The sequence below is a fragment of the Mus caroli genome, chromosome 4 (genome assembly GCF_900094665.2).
Source record: "Mus caroli chromosome 4, CAROLI_EIJ_v1.1, whole genome shotgun sequence".
In the NCBI taxonomy this organism is placed as follows: Eukaryota; Metazoa; Chordata; class Mammalia; order Rodentia; family Muridae; genus Mus; species Mus caroli.
The window spans coordinates 46,719,883-46,744,902 of record NC_034573.1 but is presented as its reverse complement, the minus strand read 5'-3'; the positions used below and the strand labels follow the sequence as shown (position 1 = coordinate 46,744,902).

The 25,020-nt window shown below is 45.5% G+C and overlaps 1 protein-coding gene across 1 annotated transcript in view; it reads left to right on the top strand.

Moving 5' to 3' along the window:
- Window positions 1-25,020, top strand: part of Abca1 (ATP binding cassette subfamily A member 1) — a 126,129-nt gene that overhangs the window by 19,992 nt on the left and 81,117 nt on the right. The window contains exons 3-5 of the mRNA XM_021159924.2: window positions 7,411-7,504; window positions 11,390-11,531; window positions 12,396-12,514. Coding sequence (XP_021015583.1) covers window positions 7,411-7,504; window positions 11,390-11,531; window positions 12,396-12,514 — 355 coding nt within the window. The remainder of the gene's footprint in view (window positions 1-7,410; window positions 7,505-11,389; window positions 11,532-12,395; window positions 12,515-25,020) is intronic.

Sequence of the window (25,020 nt, the reverse complement as noted above, 5' to 3'; positions counted from 1 at the left end):
AGGCTCTCTGATGGACACAGGCTCAATCCCGAAGTAACGTCAGAACCTATCTCCTGGCATCCTTACAGGCCAGGCCTTTAAAAGTTGGCTTGGCTTTATCCTCAGCTACTGCTGAGAAGGTGTCACTCTTGTCTAATCCATCCAGTTGTGGTTTTTTTTTTTTTTTTTTTTTTTTTTTTTTTTAGGGATGAGAACCTGTGTGAGCCTTTGGCACTTTCTTAGCTCACAGAATAAGCCCACTATGAAGGGGGAAGAGTTTGAAGCCCCTTGATAGCCACAGTTTTTGGACATTCATTGCATGATCCCCTGGTCCTGAAAGCATCTGTACCCATGGCCCAAAGCCTAGGACAGAACCTGGTACTTACAACTTGTGTAATAAGAATTTGCCTGATGAGTGGTGGATGTGTTGCTGGTCTGTTATTTGAAGGTCTTGGAGCAGCTAGGAGCACTAGAAAGACTATGCAAAAGCTTGGAGCTGAGGAACGCCGGCTACAGGCAGCACTGCTCTTGTGTCCTTGTTTGTAGAGGACTCTTATGGACCCCCCCCCCCGTCCTTTCATTGTGCAGACTCATGGGGTACATCAATCAGAGTAAGTTTTCCAGTGTTTCTCTTGGGCAAAGAATACATTGAATTGAGTTGCAAAAGGGTCCAAAGCTCAGTTTGGGTCCAAAGTACCAGTCAGCTAGTGTGTGGGCAGCAGTTATTCTATGCAAACAGCGTTTGGGACAGGAAAGGGGGTGGACTTCAGGATATCAGGTCTTCCTCTGGCTTTGGCCTAGATCCAGAGGCCAAGGTCTCCATGAAACAGAAGGGACAACGTGAGGTGGCCAAATGGACTCTTTTGTCTTTGCCTTTAAAGGAAACAGCAAATTCTAACTCTTAAGTAACTTAAAGGACTACTGTTAGGACAGTCTGGAATGAACTCGAAAACAATTAGGACTCCTGCTTTCCAAGTAGTTGGAGATGGTCACAGTGTGTGGGAACTCCACTTCCCTTTCCTGTTCCCAATTCCAGAGATGTGTCTTCCTGTCCTGAGTCCTAGCTCAGTAACCTCCATCATGGTTCTCATTCCAGTCTGGTCAGCCCTGAGCCTCAGTGTGTTTCTAGAGCTTTGATTTCTACTTCTAGAGATGAAGAAAGCTAGAACAAGCCCCTGTTTGCTGTTTCACTGAGATAAATGTCTGCCGAGCATTCATTATTTGTGGGAGACTGTGCTGGGTATGTAGTGATAAACCAGACAGGCTCTGTTTCTGTCCTCAATGGAGCATAGAGTTTATTGAGGGAAGAGGATGTAACATGTTATCAGCACACAAGTAAAAATACCATTACAGCATCCAGAAGTGTTAGGAGTAAACTGGTGAACTGTGGTAGTCAGGCTCTAGTAGGTATTCACTGCCATTCAAGCCCAGAACCCCAGAATGGTAGCAGTGGTGTTAGCATGCTAAGATCAGGGGCACCGACCTCAGAGGCACTGTATTTTGGGCTGAGAGAACAGAAAGAAGCCAGGGGCGTTGGCTCACTGAATGAAGAGTGTGGCTGAAGATGAGTTGGAAGGATAGACAATCCAGTTAAGGACAAACAGTTGAGTTTAATTTTATATCTGAAAGGAGCCCTTTGGGTGGGCACAGCATGGCTAAAACAGCTCATCCTCTGGGTCTTGATAGTGGAGTGGTGGGAATGCCAGGAAGCGTTTGTCATTCTGTACACACACACACCACATGATGTACTGTGCTCCTTAGCATTGCTTGCCTTGAATGTTCTCATATTTGTAAATAATCTTTCTAGTGAGGAATTCTGATGTGAGGCTGCACTTGAGTGCTTCAAAGGTACTTTTATATCTACCATTTCATTTTCACAATAATTCTGTGCAATCTGTTTCCATCAATGAAGAACACATTATTGGTAAGTTAGTAAGAGAGATGTGGGGTCTTCTGGTTGTCAGTCTATTGTGGAGTGATGTCATTAGCATCCTAGAGAGCTGTATGCGAGGCTGGCAGTGCAGGTCTGTAAGCTCAAACCCTATTGGTAACACTTAGTTTGCACCTAGTGTTTGCTGTTTCGAATGACATCTTCTGAGGGTTTTATGCATACAGCCATTTCTTACTTTGTTGTGTTGGCTCCTTAGTCCAGGATCTCAGGAGCAGGAATACTGGGTCAAAGTCACATGGCCCTTGAAGTGTGTGGCCAGATGTCCTTTCAAAAGATAGGACCAGTTTTAACAGTCATTCTGAGGTTCTGAGTGGTTTTGCATCAGGCTGTAGAGTACTGGGAGATAGGCCTGGTTTATAAATTGCCCTTCCCTCCGACTTTGAACTGGTTTAGTTTTAAGATTTCACTTTGGGTTTTGCACACATGATGAAGCCTGTGTCATTGGGGACAGGTCAAGTCAAATCTGTATCTTCATATCACATCACTCCGTGCCTGCACACTTTGTAAGACAGTAATTCCTTTCCTACTTATTTTTGGGACATTTATAAAACTTTGTCCATATAGGGAAATATTTTGGAGTCTTTCATTTAGGGATTTGACAAGTGTTGGTTGCTGTATAACTTTTCTCATTGCTGAGTAATTCTTCAAACACCTGACAAGAAGCTGCTGACAGAAGGAGTGGCTTATTTTGACTTGAAGTTTGAAGGGACAGCCTGTCACAGTGAGGACAGTATCAGAGTGGGAGCGCAAGATGGCTGGTCACATAATATCTGCACCAGGGAGCTGCAGGGGATGAATGTCTTTCCCCCTTTTTATTCAGTTTGGAATCCCAGTCCCTGGGGGTGATGATGCCCACGTTTAGAGTTGGTCTCTTCCTTGCTCAGTTAAAACTTTTAGAAATATCCTCTCAGATACACTTAAAAGTGTGCCTCATTAATCTCCTCCCTTTTTTGGTGGGGGTTTCAAGATAAGGTTTTAAACTCGTAGAGATTCACCTGCCCCTGCCTCCCAAGTGCTGGTATATGCTACTACCACCCAGCTCCTCCCATTTTTCTTAATTCAGTCAAGTTAACAGTGGGTAGTAACCATAGAGTTAGTTACCTGGTTTTGCCGGAGCACACAAGTCGTCCTTTGGTGAACAGTGTTCATCAGAGCAGTCTGATGTCTGGGGAACTGGTTCTACTGTGTTTCTTAGATTAGCGACCATGCTGCAGACAGAAAGCATGTTTCCCTCCCTTTTTCCTTGGTGTCTGTTCTCTCTGATTCTTTGTCTCTGCTTGATCAAACTCTAGCATCTCTAGCTCAGTGTAAGAAGCAATCATTTTGTCTTTCAAACCTTCAATATTTTTTGCTTGCTTTGTTTTTTTTTTTTTGACTACTGTTATTCAGAAGATCTTTTCCCGGGGCCAAATTTTATTCCATTGATCTTTCAGTGTTCTTTAAACACAGCCCTTGAACCACGCCAACCTTGAAATTATAAGGATAAATCTTGAAGGTAAGATCACCACTGCTGTCTATAGGCAAGGAAGCTAAGTGCACTCATGACTGGGATATGGTGTATTAGCTTCTGCAACCAGGAACAAAAGTTAAATGTGGCTATCCATGGGGACTGTGCACATGGGGAGAGTGTACGGCTTGCCACCACCCTGAATGAAAACGCAAAAATGGTTTGGTGCTTATGGACTCTTACCCTGGTGATGGCAGAGCTCCCGAGCTTGGTTTTATGCTGCATTGTTTACAGGAAGCAGCATTTGTTCCTTAGAAATTTACAGCAGCAGCTCACAACTGAGGGCAGGGCCTCTCCCCCATCCTGGGACATTTAATCGGGCGCATCCTGGGCTCCTGGGGCATAGAGGTAGAGGGCAGGAGTGTTGCTGCTAAACACAACATAGTTTGTAGTAGAATCCCGAACATCTAGCTGTCCGCCAGAGCCAAAGTTGTCTAGCTGAGAAGTCCTCCTGCGGGGGTGCTTGTTCCGGATCCTCAGGTTAGAGGTGAAGAGTTAGGAGAAGGGGGTGCACAGTGTGCACTGGTGTTCCCTAGAGCAGCCGTGACTTTGATGACAATCGCTTCTTGAAAACAACATTTTCTACCATTGCCACTATATGGTGAGAAGATACAGAGTTGGTGTAGCCATGAAGGACTTTCAGGAGTCTTCAGTAGAAGCTTCTAACAGTACAGGCAGCAGCTTTGTCCCCAGGCTGTGTATTCATGCCTTAGGCTCAGGAAAAATGGCGAGGTTAGAAACGAGGAGAAGTCTGACTTTGATGAGTGGATCTGACATAGTGTTCCCGGAGAAGTTTCTAGACGGAGGGGATGTGGCAATACCTAGAACGTTCTGAGCTTGGGAGTGGGTTTGATGTTTAGAGACAAAAATAGTTTTGGAGGCACAGGATAAAGAAGCATAATTATATCGAATCTCCCATGAGCTCTGTGATTTTGGTGGTGTGAATGTTGTGTACAGAGTCCTCATACATACATACATACATACATACATACATACATACATACATATTAGTGCTCAGCTCAGTAGAAGCTTTGAAAGGTCAGGAGTCTACACGGTCTACGTGGTGAGAGAAAGGGGCTAAAGGAAATTGGTGACCTCAATGCCTAAGAGAAGCAGCCCTTAAGCTAGATTGGCTTTGAATCTAAACTCTTTCACATACCAGTTCCTTGGGCAATTTATTAATCAGCCCCAGTTTCCTCGTATGTAAAGTGAGTATTACAGTAATGATCCTAATTTGGATGTCTGACTATAAAAAACATCTATGAAGTATGTGTGTGTGGTGTGGTGTGAGTTGGCTATCATGACTGTCACTGTCGGTTTACTTCATATCTCTTTCCCTGATCTGGTTACAAATTCTGCCTTCACCTCCTGAATGATGTCTAAGGTTTCTTCTGGTGCTTTGCTGCCAGAGCTGTGGGTACCATCCGTCTGTTCTTTCAGTGGATGAACGTATTCTGACCGCACGCTGCTTTGTGGTGCTAAGTGTGGGGCTACAGAGGTGTCCTGAACACAAGGCTTGCTTTACTGGGTCGGATATGTGATGAGGTAGAAGGTATGTGTCTCTAGCGTAGCACTGTGCAACGCAGCCAGGTGGGTACTACATAGATTTAGGCATTAAGATTGGGGTTCCAATGGCTCATAATTTTTCTGGCCCTCCAATCGTCACTTATAAAAATAGTATTATTGCAGCCTTTGTGAAAGAACTGTTGGGAACAAGAGGCACCTAAATCACTAAGTGTCTATAGATGTTCAGTATTCACTATAACTGCTACCTGTCTGCAGGGTGTTAGTTTATCTTGTGTCTGTGGAACCTGTACTGCTACCTGTCTGCAGGGTGTTAGTTTATCTTGTGTCTGTGGAACCTGTAGACATTTTTAGTCCATGCTGCGTAGGGAGATTTTATTTGTTTCCTACCGGAGATGCTTGTCTTTGTCAAATAGAATTTCATGTGACCTCTGGAATCTAGTACAGCTGGCTGCCGGTCTTGGCTCTGCTCTGACTAGTGCTGTGGCTGGCCGTTCCTTAAGCAGTAGACTTTTCAGTATAAAATTCAGAAGAATAATGGTTCCATGCCCACAATGATGTTCTGGAAGTCAACTGTGTAAAATGAGCCCAGTACATATGGAGCTCTCCCTAAATGGTAGCTCTGATTTATCCTGTTAGTTGAAATAGTGGCTTCAGAGTGTCAAGATGAATGACTTCTTGTATATTCTCTGTTCAGTTTTATACTTTTCAGGCTTCATTATTCTGTAATTCATCACAGCCATGCCATTAAAAAAGCTTTATTTCTATGTTTGCTTAGTAATGTGTGCGAGTGGTTTTATAAAGATGCAGGCTTAGAATGTATTGGGTTCTGTGTCCTGTGTTCTTGGGTAGTGAAAGCTGTGTTTCATAAATGTTGTTGTAATAACCAAGTAATATATTATTGCTCATTAGATGTATGCTTATGGTTTGTTGTATGATTGAGTTATTTTTTTTTACAACACTTTACAGTTATAGCACTTCAAATCATGTATACAGCTTTTTGGGATTGAGTTGTTTTCTTATTTAATTTGCTCCTTTGGATGAATTCTCAGGAAGATGATAGTTGATCAAAGGGGTAAATGTGCCTTTTGAATGCATATTGCCAAACTTCTTTCCCAGAGGGGTCAGCCGATTTTTGTTTCTGTCTTTCTGAGTTTGAAAGCTTCAGCTCACTCTCTTACCCAATATAAGCTTACCGTGTCATGCTTAGCCCTTAACCATGTTGCGGACTTGCTGAGAACACAGTAACAGAAGGGAGAGCCTCATATGTAAACACAGCTCTTGTGCCACAGGCTGATAAAGGCACAGCATACCTGGATCTCAGAGGAAGGGCTCCAACCTTACTGGTAGAGAAGTTATTTTCAGTGTTCAGGAAATCCAGGCTGTGTTCTCTGGTAGAAAGTCATCCCCGAATCCTGCCCCTGAGCAGTTTACAGAGGTGTAAGGGACAATAAAAGTTGTATGGTGTCATGGTTTGCAATCCATGTCCATCACCCTCTCCCAAAGGAGTAGTAAATATATTTTCTATGAAGGAAAAGAGAAGAGGCTGAGTGTTGTTTGCAAACGGAGAGGTTTTGTTCCTTCTTTGGGATTATTTACAGACATCTTTAGTAAGATTCGTCTTTTCTTCCGTGGTCCTTGCCATTTTCTCTTTTAATGTGCTCTTTGTATAAACTCCTCTTTATAGTTTGTGGTAGTAGGGGTTCACGAACCCAAGGAAGTATAAAAACTTCATGTTTTTGTTCTGGAACATGCATAGCTACTATCTTGTTTCAGTTCCTCCCCGAAGATCCAAAAATGAGCTTGCTGTAAAGTCTCTACCAAAGTTCTTAGAAAATTCAAAGTTCCTTATTTAAACTAGGAAAAACAAACATGGTTAAAAAACAAACAAAAACCAAAACCAAAACAAAACAAAACAAAACAAAAAGCCCAAATGCCCCTAATACTCTAAAGTACCAGTTACTCAGGGAGGGTTTACTTCTGATCTCGTCATAGAAGGGGGAATACCAAGAGACCATGACAAATCACAATTTATAAGACTGTATTCTACAATGAAATGTGTCCCTATTGAGATAGATGTTAATTAAGGGTGCTATGTGGGAGCCAGTGACTGAAGCAGATCATCTCTAGGGCTTGGGGGAGATGTGAGAGAGGAACTGTTCATGTTTGTGGGAATGTGAGCACAGGAGAAGGACTTCCTAGCTCAGGCAGAAAGAAGCATGGTTGAGTCTTGAAACCTGGGTAGAAGGGAGCCTTAAAGACACAGGTGTGGAATGGGATGTTACAGAATACCACACACAAGTCACTTCAAGTCTGGAGAGTGAAGGGAGTCAGAAGTGCCAGAAGTCAGTCAGTTGCTGAATTGCTCTGTGGGTTTCTCAGTCCAGTAGTAGCTGGCTACCATGTTATCATTTAAAATTCACGCTCTTGTGTTTTATTTTCTGTTCAGTGTCAGCTGTTACTGGAAGTGGCCTGGCCTCTCTTTATCTTCCTGATCCTGATCTCTGTCCGCCTGAGCTACCCACCCTACGAACAGCATGAGTGTGAGTATCTGTGGATCACGCCTGAGACTCAGTGATGGCCAGCGAAATCCAGAGTGAATATGCTCTCAACTGAACCTTTTCAAAGACGCTGTCTTTAGGAGAACGCCACAAATAGCTTGGACAGAAAATCTGGCCTTTACTATTTTTTTGGTTAGGGCATGAAATTGAGATATTTGTAGTCCCAGTTAAATAATGATGATAGTAATGATAATAATCTTAACCGTTTTTTAATCATGATAACAAAATAGCCTTAGAGTCAGAAAGTGATGGCTACAAATCACCCTACGGTAGTGTTTCAAATGCCAGTGTCCCTTGTGTTGTCCTTTTGCTTACATTGTCTTTTAATCCCATGGTTGAAAATCATGGACCATGTATTGGAACCCATACTTTCTAAATCAGGTATGCATATATGTCTGTGTGGGGGTATATGCACATGAGTAGGTGCCTGAGAAGACCAGAGGTGTTAGAACCCCTGGAGATGGAGTTACAGGTAATTGTGAGCTATCTGATATGAGTTCTGGGGACCCACCTCAGGTCCTCTGCAAGAGCACTTTGTGGGCCTAACCACTGAGCCACCTTCTCAGCTCTTAGAGCATATGCAGCCCTTTGTGTACAACATCTCAGTTTGACTCCTGTAACATTTCATTTTGTTCTCAACAATCTTGTATAGTAGACTTTACTATCCTTTGCTCTGATTTCCTGGTAGCTAAATTGGGGTTCACTCACTTATAATGATTTGCCCAAACTTACATTTCTAGTAGAGGTGGAGTACAGTTCAGGCCGCTTGTCTCGCTCACTCATGTGATTTGAAGGCAGTCTTGACAGTGAGCGCTGAGATACAGTAGTGGCTAGAAACAGACAGTTATCTGGTTTAACTCCTGGCTTCTTCCGCCTTCTCCACTTGGCTCATGGTGACACACCATGTGTCACCATGAGCAGGTGATTTTAGCTTCTCTATAAAAGAGAGCAGCAAAACCTAATTTGCACTGTTGCTGTCAGAATGACCATTTTACGGTCTGGCTGTGCTCGGTGGATGGCTGGGGCAACCGTTTAGAAAGGCCCAAAGAATTAGCATTTGTGTAGGAGTTTTTGTTGGGACCAAAGCTTTCTGTCCCACACACTTTTCTTACCACTCACCAGCTCCAACAGGCCCCCTGACTTAGAAGATTGTGTTCTTTCAAGACAGCACTGAGGCCATAGTTACCTTTTGATTGCACTTCTTGGTCACCTTCCCCTTTCTTACATAGCATGGAACGGCAGGCACTGACATACTAGTTTGCTAATAGGCATCCTTATATATTCAGGTCACACCCAGATGCCTCAGATACATTCCCTTGGACATGGCTTTCTGATTTTGTCAGTTAGAACAGCAGAGCAGAAAGCTAAGGTGAAGCCTGCAGATATATGTATGCCTCTACGCTGAGAACCAAGGACTAGTGTGAAATTATTCTCTGTAAATCTTTGTAGTTCATGTCAGAGTCCTCAAGGTCCTCATGAGTCCTCTGACTTTTTGATGTCCATTGCATTATTTGATTGGCGTCCTGGACACCCAGTGTCTAACTGTCCACCATGCTGTTTCTATTTGCCCAAAGGATGGGCTGCAGCGTCCAAGGACAGGTCTTTGTTTGCCCAGTGGAAGGAAAGGTTGAAGTGTCTTCACCATCTTTGCCTTTGACCTACACTCTCCCGTTCTTAGAGCTAGTATCTCTACAGTTTGTAAGAGGACAATCCTGTGGTCCTTGGAGTACTTGGTTGGGTTATATAACTCTTCACTGATTGAGGAGCAGCAGCTCATTAGGCAAGGGGCTTTGTTTGGTTTTCCTTGAACTGTTAACAGGGAGATAAAGAGATTAGCTGAGTAAACAATTCAACAGGCCAGAGTCCCTACTGGGACTGCCCATGGGGACCAGTCTTGTCACACCCTTCCATGTGGCCTCTGGTTGAGGAGGTTTAGAAGTTTTAAAAGAATGAAAGGTTCCCTGTACTGATATATAATGTGAGGTCCATCTCAGCCTTTGGGGAGTCTCTATTAGCATATTTACTTGAAAAAAAAGGGTGAAGAGAAACTGTCTTTGGAGGAAGGTGGGAGTTGTGAGATGGAAAGAGCATTCAGTTCCCTATGGACAGGGGTAGCACATTACACAGTAGTGACCTACACAATACCACACTACACAGTAGTGACCTACACAATACCACACTACACAATAGTGTACTATACAATACCACACTACACAATAGTGCACTATACAATAACATGCTATACAATAGTGCACTACACAATGCCACACTACACAGTAGTACACTACACCACAGTGCACAATAATGCACTACACAATACCACACTACACAATGGCACACTACACAATGGCACACTACACAATGCTGCACTACATGATGCCTTAGAAGTTCTAATTGGACGATTCATGAGCGTTTACCTTGTGCTGGGCCCTCTGTAAAAGTGCTCAGCCTTCTAAGCCAGCCTGGTCTACAGAGTGAAACTTTGTCTCATAAAAATACAAATAGAATCACAAGCTGCTCTACTGATAAGAGTTCCTGTAACACCCCTTGCACAGCAATCAGCATTTTACAGGTGAGAAAACAGGGCGCTGGAGATTGGCTTGGAGGTTGGCTTGGAGGTTGGCTTGGAGGTTGGCTTGGCTGTGCTATGCACATGGCAGGGACAGAGCTGTAAATCTCCATCAGTTTGTCTCCATACTCTGCGAAGATACAAGCAAGCCATTACCTGGAGCCATGGTTCTTAATGCTCGCCAAATCTTCAGATAACACTGAGCATATGACGAGAGCCAGAGTCAATACCTTTTTGCCTCAACATAAACAGGCCCTTGGAATAACATTTATCTTGATTCCCATAAGCAATATTTGTAGATCCTTGCTATAAACCTACCTGTGCTTTTGAAGTCTCTGACCTCACCTAGACATACCGGTCATTGTTTGTAAGAAACGACTAGATGTAGGGAAAAGGGTGAGGAGTTGCCTGGTGGACGTGGCCTCATTTTATCGATGAGTGAGGAAGGAACAGGAAATCCGAGATAGCTTGGCAGTTGACTTCTGTCTCATGTGAGCATGCTTTTGAGGTGCTGTTGGTGGACCCTTGGGCTGTTGGAGGAAGTGAAGCTGACAAACGTTTGCTGGATGAAGGCAGGTACAAGAGGAGTCTTGAGAAGAGTGAGGTGATGGTGAAGGCTACCACTGGAAGGGAGAGGCATGGGCTGGGATCCTGGAGATGGAGTTTCTACCTCCCAGCCATGTGCATCTCTGAGTTCTTCATCAGCGGCAGTATGAAGGAGCTGCACTAGGTCACTGTCCAGGTCCTTCTGTGTCTCTTGGAGATGAGGCTCATGGTAGGGATTGAGCAAATGGTGACTTGCTGCTTGCCAAGTGGTTGGTGTCCAGGGTCTGATAGACCCCATTTATTACATTCCCGAGGTTGGTATCATGAATCCCAATCTACAGATGATGCCAAATAGAACCATGGTCACCTTTACTTGATGTCAGATTCCCACCTGTTTGAGAGGGAGCAGGTCTTCTAGGACATGGGGAGGGACTGGAGAGATGGCTCAGCACTTAAGGGCACACTGGCTGCATGCTCTTCCGGAAGACCTGAGTTCAGTTCCCAGCATCCACAGAGTGGCTCGCAACGCCTGTAACTTCAGTTCCATGGGAGTTTACAGGTCTCTTTTGGCCTCCATGGATACCAGGCAGGCATGCACATGGTGCACATATGTGCATCAAGCAGAACACTCACATAAATAGCATTGATAAATCTGGGACGTGGTGAATGAGACAGACAGATGTGAGAGGCTTGTGTTAAAGTCACTTCACAGGTCTAATGTCTTCTCTGCGTTTTCTTCTCGATTTCAATAGGCCACTTTCCGAATAAAGCCATGCCGTCTGCAGGAACCCTCCCCTGGGTACAGGGGATTATCTGTAATGCCAATAACCCCTGCTTCCGTTATCCAACTCCCGGCGAGGCTCCCGGTGTTGTTGGAAACTTTAACAAGTCCATGTAAGTACCAGATCAAGTTTTCTTTCCCAAACTTGGTAGTTAATACTTATCCTTTCCTTCTTGGAGAGGTTTGCATGAGAAGTCTGCAGAATGAATGAAGGGGGAATTGCCACCAGGATTTAAGACTGTGGGATTTAGGAGTCACTGTGATTATGGGATCGAAAGCTGTCTACTCAGAGTCAGTGCTCTGGGAGACTGAGCAAGCTCCATCTGATCTACTTACTCAGATCTCTGCTGTCCCTTTGAAGTGGATACTTCTAGGAGCCAGAGCCACTGTGCAGGAAGGGTCTGGGTACTCCAGCAGCTCAGAGCCCAGGGCAGGAGTGTCCTGTCTTGCTCTGACCCCTGAAATGACTGCAGTGTCACTGCTGTTGACTTGTCTTTCTGTCCCTGAGTGGGAGCTGCCCGAGAGCATGATGGTGCTTCCTTAGTGTGTTCCTGGCTCCTGGCTCAGATGCTGGGATGCTGGATATAAAATGCGCCTTCCAGATGAGATGCTGAGGATCCCCCAGATGTGCAAAGTCACAGAGTTAGAGCAGACCAGGGACTGTAGGATGTGCTGCCGCCTGGAGATGGTGCTGCGGTTGGGACAGGCAGGGCCACCTTGCATAACCAAAATGTTAAAACATGTCATAGACTGTCAGTATACAAATGCATACGATCAAGGGCAAATTCATTCAAGAATGGATATGCATTCTTGTTATATGTGTTCCTAAGGCATGTTTTTAATAAATGAAAATGTATTATGAATGATTAGGCATGTCTTTGGGATAAAGGCATTGGGCTTATTATGGCCAGTAGCTTTGTGTGCGTGCACGCGCGCATAACCCAAGCCATTTCTACTTCTTCTTATTCCCTTTGCAGCGTGTCTCGTCTGTTCTCAGATGCTCAGAGGCTTCTTCTGTACAGCCAAAAGGATACCAGCATTAAGGACATGCACAAAGTCCTGAGAATGTTACGGCAGATCAAGCATCCCAACTCAAGTAAGCAAACCTGTCCACTCATGCATCCGGCAGTGAACATTTCCCTGCCAGTGTGTCCCAGGGCTTGCTCTCTAGCTTGTCCCTGACTGTGGTTTTTCTTCAGTGGCTGGATGATTGGTCTTCTCTGTGGGAAGCATTGGAAACCAAGCTAGAGAAGCTGCTTGCCCCAGACAGTGACTGGGGATGCAGACCCCAGCAGGAATGGCACAGGCTTGCTTTGCCATTAAGGCTGGCTGGAGCAGAAATTATTGCCAAGGGCATTTTTGAGCTGCCTGTAGGATTTCCATGGATAGACAGATTATAGATATTTCTGTGCCTATGAGAGCAGTTAGAGTTCTAATTTGATCATGGGTAAATAAAAGTTAGGCACTTATTTCTAACAGGAAACTCATTCTTCGCCCTCAGAACTAGCCATTTGGATAAGCCAGACAAGGCATTTGAATTCTGATCTTGAAACAGTGAAATCTTTACCTCAGATTTGCTAAGTAGCTAGGCAGTTCGTTCCTGGCATGCCACTGAGGAAGTGTCTGGGGAACATACAATTTGCTGACCGAGACTTTGGCTACAGAGATTGTGACAGTCCCCTGGGCAGTAAGCCTGCCAGCGCGGGTGGGGGAAGAGGCAGTGTTTGATGTTCACTGAAACAGGTGAGAACGGTGGTATCCATAGTGATGATCAAGAAGTGATCCACAAGCCTCCGGAAAACAGTGGTATCCATAGTGATGATCAAGAAGTGATCCACAAGCCTCCGGAAAGTGCTGCTGTCTAAACTGCGCTAGTGAGGAAGTACTCCTCTCGTGATGGGCCGACAGTGGTCACTGCTCCAGGAAAGTCTTTTTATCCAGTTTGACATTTGAAGAGGGAGTGGACTGGTCTAGCCTTTGTGGAAAGACCTCCCTCCTAGTTCGTGAGAGGAGCAATGGTGTAAAGTGCTAGTGTTTACGTGGATTGGCGAGATTTTGCTTTCCTTGGGTGGGAGAAAAGGCATTTCAGGGGGGCTGGAGAAATGACTAGTGCTTGGTGCTTTCCCAAAGGACCCAAGGTTAGTTCCCAGCACCCACCTCGAGTGGCTCACAACTGCCTGAAATGCCAACTCCAGGGAGTCTGCTGGCCTCTTCTGGCCTCCATGGGTGCTGCACTCACATGTATGTACACACACACACACACACACACACACACACACACACACACTTCTTAATGAGAGGCACTGTCATGGTGGACTCTGTGACTGATGAGGTGTGACTTCAGTGCAGAGGTGTGGGCGTACTCTGGTCCCTGAGTCCCCTGTAAGGAGCTTGAAGCTGCACTGTACCTGGCTGTGTACCCAGATCGTTTGCTGCTGTTTCCCTTCCCTGGAGGACTCTGGTCAAGGCCAGGCTTTTCTGTCATGGAGAGCCTCTGTTAGGTTGTCATGCAGCAGGACTGAGTTATTTCTTCTACCACCAGGAAACTGGGTAGCACAGACAAAAAGTGCCAGTGTGGGTTACCATGTGACTTTGTGAATAAGTTACCCAGTCCCTTAGGGGTTATCTCTTCTTATTGAAAATGGGTACAGAAACAGACCCACCCAGTGTCAAACCAGTATTTGACACCTAAGTAACATTTAATGAATATGAGCCATGATTATTTTTTCTAAAAGATTCTTTTTGATTTATCTATTTTGTTTTATGGGTATGAATATTTCGCCTGCATGCTTATGTGTACACTGTGTGTGTTCCTGGCATGCATGAGGCCAGAAGAGGGCATCAGAATCCCTGCCACTGACATTCCAGGTAGTGGGAGCTTCCATGGAGGTGTTAGAACTAGAATCTGGGCCCTCTGTAAGAGCATCCAGTGCTGTCCATAGCCTAGATAGGATTATTTTCAAGTCTGGACACCACAGACAAAACATTCAATGTTTCTGAGACCTAATTTCCTGAATTAATTATAATAATGTTATATTATTATATACAGTATAATGAGATATTATTACATCATTAATATGATAATTCCTAAGGTACAAAGTCTGACATGGGGTTGGCCCATAGTAGATGCTTTGTTAACAGAAGTCAGTGCTGTCTTCATTGTTTCATGTCAGACCATCTGACCTTGTTCTTCTGCTTCTTCATTTGTGGGGCTGACAAAATGGACCCGGCGGAATTTCCAGTTCTTAGTGGAGGCTGCCCTAGAGAGAAGGGTGCTTTTCTCGACTGAGCAACTGGAGTCCTGAAGTGGGATGGAGGAAAGAAACGGCAGGGTGTGCCCAGCTCTGCTGAGGGGAGCTCTCTCCCAGTGCCTCCTTCACCCTTGCAGCTAGTTCTGTTCTGTTTCAACTTGCTTTTCTGTGCTGAGCATCAAGGCCAGGAACTTGTCCAAGCTACTCAAGTACTTAGCCACTGAACTACATCTCCAGGCCCAGCTGGTCTTTGACTTTCTGTTATTTTTCTTTGTTTATCTTACAACAGAAAGCCAGGCCACAGTTGCAGAGGAAGCATGAAAAAAAATGCTGCCTCCTTCTCTAGGAAGTGGGAACTTTTTGCTGATTTTGAAAAACACCCTACTAGTCTGACTTGGAGGCTGGCAGTGTCATGGTTGATCCCTGTACCTCATCCTCTCATGAGGTAGCTCATGTTGGGCGTTGAGAGCTCAGGCTGTCAGGTAGTATTTGCCACCATCTTGTAGAGGATTAGTCTGCTTCTGTGTCCGTCAAAAATCCAGGATCAATTGTTGTGTCTGTTTCTGGAGTCTTTTATTTTTTTCCTGTCTGAATGTCATCCACTCCTCTTACGCAATGCTTTTCCTCCCAACTTCTACCTCTCAATGTGTTTATGTCATACCAGAAGTTTACCAGAAATTACAAAAGTATTCTAGCAGAGAGGAGAAGGGGACGTCTGCCTGTCTGCGTGCTGTATTTCTGTCCACACATCTGAGATTGCAAGAGGCTTTTCTCGCTCTTGTCATCCAGGTCACTCATGGCCCATGTACAACCAACTCAAACTGCAGGTCTCGTGAATATGCAGAACCGCAAGTGACTTCTCCTTTCTCTAACTGTACCGCTGGCTTTTTGAGCTAAGCGGACTTTATCTATCTCTTCTCATTTATATCATTCAATCCCGTCTATCCCCTTAGCCACTCGAGATTCTGATTCTACTATGATTCTTCAGCTGCTACATTCTGCTCCCTGTCATGTAGGGGTTCAGTGACTCTCTTGCTATTCCAGATATTGATCAGCAGGAGAACAAAATTTGAGATTGGTATTGGCTACCTACTCCTTTGGATGGGACTGCTCAGGATCTTAGAAAGCTACTTGTCTCTGTGGTCATGGCTGGAGCCACTAGGTCCTGCTGTGAGATCCATTTGGAGACTCATCTTGTTCTTTGCCTCTGCTAACGCCATTGGACTGGCCACAGGAACTCTGTAGGCACAGGAGTCTACTCAAGCACTCTTGTCTTGCCTCAAGGTTTCCTGGGCTACAACACTGCCTTGTTCAGAAACTGTTTAATCTCTGTGTGGATACATGCACTGGCTTCTTGAGTTATTCAGCCTTGGGCCAACCCTGCTCTCCCAGGTGCTGAGACTCGAGGTGAGGGGTTCTTCCTAGAGGGAACCTGATACTGAAAGTGGAGGTGACTTCCCTCCCATCCTGGCTTCCTGATTGATGTTTCTAGAAAGAACCATCTTGCACTGTTTCAGTAATATAGTCCAGCTTCAAAAATGAAGTCATGGATTGCTCCTCTATTTATCACTGAAGCATCCTGAGGGGAGAGGCAGGGGTGAAGCCTTACAGATGCGCCTCCCCCAGTTTTCATGTCACTGGAACTTTGGGGTCACTTTCTTGGTTTTCATTTTTCTCTCTAAGCCAGAGTATTACCAATAGGTTGAGTGGTGGCTAAGTCAGTTTGGGGAGTTAGTGTGTGAAAGCATTCCCCCTTTCCTACCATGCGCCCATGCTCACAGCTCAAAGGCAGTATAAACGTCAGCTACATTCTCAGAAACAGCAGAAAAGGTGACATGTCTAGATTGTGACCCTGTGACATGTAAACTGATTTCTGACAGGACACAAACGACAACCATTGATTCTGAGTCACATCAAAATGTGCCTTATTGCTTAAATGGATGTTGGGAAGGAAAAGATGAAGTTCAGGAAAGTATTGTTTCATGCGGTTGTGGTGAAATGCTGGACAGTAGTTGGTCAGTGCCTGAATAAGGTTGGCAAATGCTGGTGTAGGGGAGACTTGAAGCTGTGTCAAGACTGATTTGGCAACAAATTTAGGTTCTTGCTCTCATTAACTGTGACCTTTGGTGAATTCTTGATTCCTCCTGGCCCTCTGCTTGTTAGAAATTTGGACACGAACTACCTTGTGGATCATTAAGCATTCAGTGAGGTGCTACGTACGGGTTTCCAGCAGTGAGCATGAGCACGTGGGTGATACATAAGTAAGTCAGAAATGCATTGCTCTCCTCACATTCCAGGGTGTTTGGCCTTTAACAATTTGTTCATGTTGTCTGGGCTGTAAGTTTCATTTTCTTGACTTTTGAGATCCGGTTAAACGACTTGGATGATGCGTCATCTTAGAGTTTGGCTTGGTCCTTGGGTGGGGACACCTGTGAGACAGTGGTCTGTGTTACCTACCCGGCCGTAGCCTGTTCAGGGCATGAAGAGACGGTGACGGTGGTTTACTCTGAGCAGCCGAGTGGTAGCAGTGCATGGTAACCCTGAGAGCATCTTTAGAGAATGCAGTGAAAGCAAGTCTAGTAGCTGCCCTTTCGCCTCACGTAATATTGTCAAGCGAAACTCTGGACAGCATCAGAGCAAGCATAGGTAACTGCAGAACCGCTTCCCTCATGTAAAACAGGCCCCACTAAGTCAGTCTTGAGTTTCTTTCACAAAATCTACCTCCCACAATTCCGCTGGATATGCTAATCTGAGTTCAGAGGAATAACAAGTACTGCAAAGGTCGATATTCATTCTCATGGCCCTCTTTGAGGCTCCCCCCTCCTGCCCCCAGTGGGGATTAGCTGTGTGTTTACTCACACATATGTATTTTTTAAACCTGAAAAGGTTAGGTTCTTTTTTAAATAATTGTTTTTGAAGACAGCAAGCACTGCCTGAATTCCAGGCACTAGGGCTGGGAGGATGCCCTTGTCCATCAGGGAGGACCATTCCCTCACAGCCTCTTCTTTGTCCCTGTCCTTCGGCTTACCACATCTGCTTCTTTGGGCCCAGGTCTTGGTGACTCTGGCCTTTTCCCCAGGGATGGGGAAAGGAGGAGCCTCAAAGCAGTCCTTCCCAGTGGCTTGTCGCCCACAGTCAGAGGACATGGTGACTGGTCTTTTGCTGTTGGCTGTGTCCTCACTGCTGGTTAATGATAGTCAGTGAACATGCTCATGACTGCTTCCTGCTGAGCCTGTCTGCTTCAGGGATCTGCCTTCTCCTAGTGTCTGCTTCTGTCCCATCCTCCATGAATGCAAGTTACTGTGTCCCCAGGGCTTCCTACTGGCTTGAAGTTGGGAAGTGCTTATTTAAGCTGGGGCTGAGGATTCTGGCTTTTTTAGGGTAGAACATCCTCACAGTCTAAGACATTCTCGTCCTCTCCCCCTCCACTTCCCCCTCCCCTTCCTTTCCTCCTCTTCCCCCCCCCCCACCCCCCATCTTAACAGTCAGCTAAGCTCTTGTCTAGTGAGTCCCCCAGGGGCTCCTGTAGGCTCACCATTACTTAATCTGGGGACAGTCCCTCTGGTTTGTGTGGGTCCTGTAGAAGTTCTGCATTCTTTACAGCTGTGGCATGACCCGAGTGCTGTGGCTAGGGCTATCGGTTCTGTGGTGTGGCTGGATGCCAGATAGCTGATCTCTTGTGTGCATGGGACTCAGCCAAGATCCTAGCTCCTAGTTCTTAGTTCTTAGTCTCTAGGTGTCTGGCTGTGTCCCAAGTGACAGCCACATTGATATACTTTAAGTCCTGAAGCCCAGAAGGTACTTTAGGGACTACAGACGACTATTTTTCTGGTCCTTTGTGTTTGGGTCAGGAAAGGCCGCTGGGGCAGTTGAGGGATGGCCTCACAGCTGTACCCGTGTGTGCCTGTGCTCCACAGCCCATGGGAGTGACACCCTCCATGAGAGCTGTGCTCTTTCAAGTCGGGCACTGTCCACCCCACATGGTTTTCTGCTGCAGCCTATGTCCTCTTCTGCTTCCGTTAGTGCAGAGTATGGCGACAGTTCATAACCCCTACCCCTGCCCCATCTCTGGTTCAGGGGCTTTTCAGATGTTTTCTCTCCAGGGCACAGATGCCCTGAAGCTCTGAAAACTTTTCTGAGAAATAACCAGGGTGAATCTTGGGCACTGGACTGGATTATGTGCCTAGGTTGTTGAGGTTGAGACGGGAGGAGATCCAGGGCAGTGTTGTGTATGCTGAGTTATGTCTGCTTGTCTCTTTAGCTAGGTGTCGTGTTGAGGCAATGGTGTGGCTGGTTTGACCTTTCCATTGTGGCTTGGACGCAGGTTATCTGTGCCATACCATCTGCAAGCCAGGGGTTTTCAGGTAGGGAAAATGGCCATGCTATTTTGCCTGTCTGTTGATACTGACAACTCCTGATAAGGAACTTTGAAAGTCACAAAGACATGAACTCCAGGAGCCAGGGTGGTTGTGGTGATAAGGCAAGGAACTTGGCTGAGGCAGGGGTTGGAGAACAGGTGTTGATGAACAGTGAATAACTTTTAAATATCCCCTGAATGGGAGAGTCAGGATGGCTGGGTTCAAGTCCGGCTTCTATAGTTGGTCAGTTGTACCCGTGCCTAGCCATGTAACATTCCTGTGCCTCACTTTCCTCAAGAGGTGATAATGCTAGCACCTCCCCAGGGATGGGACTCCTCAAGGAAATGAGCCAATAGGAACAAGGCCTTCCTATACCAACCTGATACACAGGAAGTGTGAGATCTCTTCCTTCCTTCACTGTGTTTGCAGTTACGGGAGGTAGGCCATTTCTCTTTGTGCACACGAAATTCAGAGAGGCTAAGTACCTTGCCTGAGAAACCACAGTTGGCAATGGCTGGCAAGACTAGAATTTCAGTCTTTCATACTTTATCACTGTTACATCCTAGGGAGAGCTGCCCTTGACATCTACGAGGTCCCCACACACATACAGACAGGCTGGGGTGAGGAAGGATGAGAGAGCCTCTGCCAGCTTTCCTTCCCTTTCAGGCTACACGTCCAAGCTTCCTGTGTAGCAGGCACTAGGGGACTTTTCCCCGAGGCCTATCTCTAAAGACCATCTCGTGACTCACAGCCACTTCTCCCTTTTGCCTGAAATTCTGCCCTTTGTTTCATCAGAGCAGTTGCTCAAGTTGGGTTTGCAGCCCCGAACTCTGGTCTTCTGTCCTCATACCTGACACCCATGTTTCATCTTGTTGTGAGATCTGATGACGTGTGTCAGCATGTCATTAAAATTGAAAAGCCTGTAAAAATCTTTGGGTGATTGTAATTCATGTCCTGTGTGTGCTTGTCAAAAGTTTTGACTTGAGATTTTAGAGTTTCATAGTTTGAAACCTTTCTATCTCCATGAACATTTCCCAGACCTGTCAAAGCCAGGCTGTGCCCCAGAGGCTGGGCTGTTGGTTGCCATCCAGGGCAGAGGCCTGGCTCCAGCCAAGGCAGTAGTCAGGGGACTCAGAGCCCCAGTGCACTGTTGAAATACTGCTTGAGCTAAATCAAACCAAAGGTCAACTTTACCCAGACAAGCATAGAAAACACAATTGCATTCAATTACAGAAAGCCATGTTAGCTCACAATATCAGGCTGCTTTTTAAAAAGCTTGACTTGTGACCATCAGACAACAGTGTCACATGTCTCCTGCCTTTCCTGTATGAGATTTGTTTACCCTGTGGGTGGTAGAGAGCAGCTTGGGCATAGAGTTTGTTTCTCCCTGAAAGCTTTGTGATTCAAGCCCGCCCACATCAGTTGCACAGAAGTACCAAAAGACAGTATTCAATTGACTCTGTCTACAGACAAGGTTGGACAGGGTAGCAATGCCATTTTGCATTAAAAGATATCCCTCCAATAGTATAAATTCATTGTACATTGTTTCATGTCATATAAGGATGTGCTCACATAGGTATGCTCTGTATGTTTGGTCCCGTGTCATATAAGGGTGTATTCACATAAATAGGTACTGTATGTTTGGTCCTATGTTATATGAGGGTACATTCATAGGTGTGCATTGTATTGTCCTATGCCATAAAGGATATACTATACATAGGGATGTATGCATTGTATGTTTGGTCCCATGCCATAAAGGATAGACTAAACATAGGTATGTATGCATTGTATGTTTGGTCCTGTGTCCTCTAAGGCCATACTTACATAGGTTTATTCTACATGTTAAAGATGCTCTTCTCATACCCTCTCCTCTCCTCTGCTCAAAGCTCCTTTGGCATTATTCCTCTGTGTTCCTAGACAATTTGCTTCTATTTTCTGTTCTATGTATTTATATGAAACCTAGGACCCACTAGTGAGAGAAAAGCACAGAGTGTCTCTCTGAGACTAACTTAATTTGATTAATAGGATTATCTCTGACTATATGTATTATCTCAAAAAAGCCATAGCTTTTTTTTTTTTTTTTTTGGATAGCATTGGAAATGTAAATGAGGAAAATACCTAATTAAAAAAAAAAAAAGGAAAAAAAAAAGTCATAGCTTTGTTCTCTATGGCTGAAAAGTATTCCTCCTCTTTCTCTGTGGTTGGACCCCCTAGGTTGGTTCTCTAACTTAGCTGTTACGAAGAGAGCTTCAGTGAGCATTGATGTGCCTGTGTTTCTGAGTGGAAGTTTCTATTTTTAGTGGACTACTGAATTTGGTTCTTTGAAGCAGCATTAGCGGATCAGTACTATTCCCTTTTTATTGATGAGAAAACTGAGTCTGAAAAGGTTGTATCTGTTGCTCAGTGCTATGGAGTTGTAACTTAGGTCCAGGTCTGTGTGACTCGAAGTTCCACATCTCTCCACCACACCATATGTCCACGTTGCCTCACTTCAGTGTGGGGAAGCCTGGTTGACATCACGATCTTTTGATTCTGGAGAGTAACGCAACTCACTTAGTTGCTAACAGAGTGGAAAGAACTAGAGTTTTGAAATCAAACTTGTTGGGTTGACATTTGCCTTTGGTTTGTTTTGTGACCTTGAGCCAGATACTCCCTTCTGACATCTTTCCTGGTTTGGAAAAATGAGAATAATAGCAATACCTTTCTTGGAAGCTGGTTTTAGAGATCCCGGAAATTGATCTGTGTAATGTGTCTGAGGCTTTGCAAATATGAGTCGTGTTTCCTGCCTCAAAGTGCCACCACGTCCTGCTTTGTTTATTAATTTTAGACATTAGAAGAAATGAGGCAATGTGTGCAGGATGCATACCGAGAGGTATGCCTGCAAAGAGTCCCACCTCAGTCCCTCACTTGCACGGTCATATTCCTTTCCTTCTCTTGTTCCCTGATTGTCTGTCCCTGCCTTTCTCTCTCTGTCTATTTGTCTTTGTGTCTCTGACTCTTTCTCTCTGTGTCTCTGTCTCGGTGTCCCAGTCTCTGTCTCTCTCTTTCTCTCAGGAGGCCAGAAGTTGACGTCAGGGGTCTACTCAGCTGTTTGGCTAACTTAGCTACCCAGCATTCTCCAGTGTCCCCGTCCCCCCCCCCCCCCCCCCCCCCCCCCCCCCCCCCGCCCAATATCCCCTAAGCTGCCTCACCAACCCCTGTTCCATGGGTTTTCCAAGTTCCCAGGAACTGGTTCTAATCCTTCATCCTGTTGTGTCTGGTCTCAATCAGTTAGAGACAAAGTCATAGCTTAGAACCGGGTGGCTCAAACTCTCCCATCTCCCATGCCTCCTGTCTCTGCCACCTTCTCTCAGATTCAGTTTTTCCTGTTTCTAGTTTCTTCCTATTGTTGCCCTTTCCTGCTTTTCTCCTTCCACCTTCCAAGTATCCCCTCTGCTCTGCATCGCTCAGGTGTTCACAAAAGGCTCTCTACAAAGTGTGGGGGTTTGTTTGTTTATCCGTTGTCTTCATGTTTTTCCTCATATGGGCTTCCTGAGTTTTGTTTCTCCTTAGGTTCAGAACTCATTTGGACCAGTGTTAGCACCTCAATGTTCCCTCTCATTTTCCTCCAGCTATCTCAGCCAGCCTGCTGTCTCAGTCCCCGCCTGCTGGCCAGTGAGAGCCACAGCCCTCAATGGCTCCTCCTTACCATTCAGACTCTTGCTAGATGACCCCAGTTCTCACCCCAGAAGGTTCTAGCAGCTTTTCCTACTTCCCTCTTGTTAGGAAGGCATGCTTATTTGTTTAATCCATTCTAGCTTCCATAATAAAATACCCAAGACTCAGTAATTCAACCTGATAGAAATGGTTTCTAAGAAGTCCAGGCGTCCAAGGTCTGTTGTGGGCTACCGTCTCCTGGAGGGCTTTTTTGACTCTTAACTTGGTAGAAGAGACAGAAAAATGAGCCCACCCCTCAAGGTCTTTAAAAAAAGATTTATATTGTTTTATGAGTGTTTGCTTTCATCTATGTATATATGTGTGTGTGTCTCTTCAATCTTTTTAAAAAGTGCTTTCATAAAAATCATAAGCTCGTCTGAGAGGACTCTCTCTGATGACTGATTTCCCAGGAGGCCTCCAGTTTCCCAGCATTCTTCTCCTGTCAGCCAGTGGCTGCCTTAGAGCATGGATCTGGGGAAAGGTGTTTCCTTCCTGTTGTCATCTCAATTGTGACTGATTCTCAATAGCACACAGGGCTGCTCTGTTCTTACTGGATGCCCACAATGTCTTGGATAGCAAGGGCCGGGATTATGTCATACCATACCCCCTTTGTCCCTGCCTTTGGGAAGCACTAACTAGGTTTTTTTCCTTTTATCCTTAGCACTGGTAGTGTGATACAGTAGGCATTTAACTAATGCACCAAATAATCCAAATAATTTAAACAGCATACAGTGTCTAAAGTTGTACAATTTCTGTTGGTCTAAAGACGAGGTTTTGGCAGCAAACAGTTCAGGGTGTATAGCCACGAATATTCAGGTCTCTTGGGAACTGGTCACCTAATTGCTATGACGATTTTATCAGCATGTATTTTGAATGTATTTAGTCTCCAGTTTATATTTTCTTGTGCACTGTAAGTCATGCTTGGTGTTATTATTGCTTTCTGAACCCAGAAACTTGGAGGGCCTGAAAAGTGACTTCCAAAGTCCACAGAAGTAGAATATTCTGTAATGGAAATGCGACACAGGTTCATTAGACTCCAAAGCCCAGCTTCTTCTGTGCTGTTCAGAAAGCCTTCACTGCAGGGCAAGAAAATTCTCCGGGGCCCCATGACCACCATGGAGGTCTCAAGGCATGTGTGCCCACAGTCTGGCCCACCCTTGTCCATGCTCACAGGTTCAACAGGGCATACCCACCCAGCTACTCTTCCTTCTCTCCAGAGCACCCCTCAAAGTCTTCTGGAGACATCTCACAGGCCCAGCACCACAAACTGAACCAAAGCAACAGATACCCCGAAGTTGGGCATGATGGTGTGTTTATAATGGCAGCTCGTGGGAGGTGGAAGTAGGAGAATGAGGAGTTGGAAGCCTCGCGACTCAGAAAGGAACTAAGTAACCAACCAACTAATAAACAGGTGTGATTATTTCCAGCCCCTTTGTAGCTGAAAATATTCCAAAGTCTTGTTTATAAGACTAATCAAATAGGCTAAATAAAACCACAAGGCTGTCATCCAGCCCCCACCCCCACCTCTAAGTCTTTGCTCATTTGACCGAGCCAGGGCTAGGAAACCTCAACCCCCACCTCTACCCCACCCTGCCGCCGCCCAGGGGGTCCATTTAAGAAGGGTATGTCGGCTGGGGCTGCTGGCGAGGCTTCTTTCTCTGCTTCTCCTTTTTCCCATTTCTCTCCTCCACCCACGTCTCAAGCTGTTGATGGCTGTGGTTCCTTTTGTATAGAGCACAAGACTGTAGAGAACTTGAAACTTAAGCCGGGGCTTGGAGAGGGCACTGACCGAGAGTAACCCCAGTGGCTGCTGCCAGGGCTTTCCTCCTCTGCCTTCCTCTGTTGTTTCCCCCGCCGCCCTTCTCCTCCTCCTCCTCCTCCTTCTCCTCTTCCTCCTCCGCTCCTGGGTTCCAGCAGGCAGGTGGGAGAGAAAGCAGGGAACACTTCCATGACCTTCAGGAAGACCCACCCCCCAGAGTAAGGCTTCTCTCTAACTTCTATCTGCCTGTGCTGTTTCCTTAGCTTGGCTGTAGAGACTTGACCCAGATGAATAGCAAGAAACCCAGGATTGTGTCTCACTCTGTCCCAGCCCACAGATGCATCTCATCTGTTTGCTCTTTTTAGACACCAGCCTTTTATTTTGTTTTCCCTCTCTCCTCCCCTTTGCCCTGCTTTACTGTGCCCAAAGCTCCAGGGACATGGCAGGCAGCTGGCTGTCTCTCTGGCCAATCTGGAAGCTGGGTTCGGCAGATCAGATACTTTGGTTCGGCAATGAGAGAACTCCTTTGGCCCTTTGT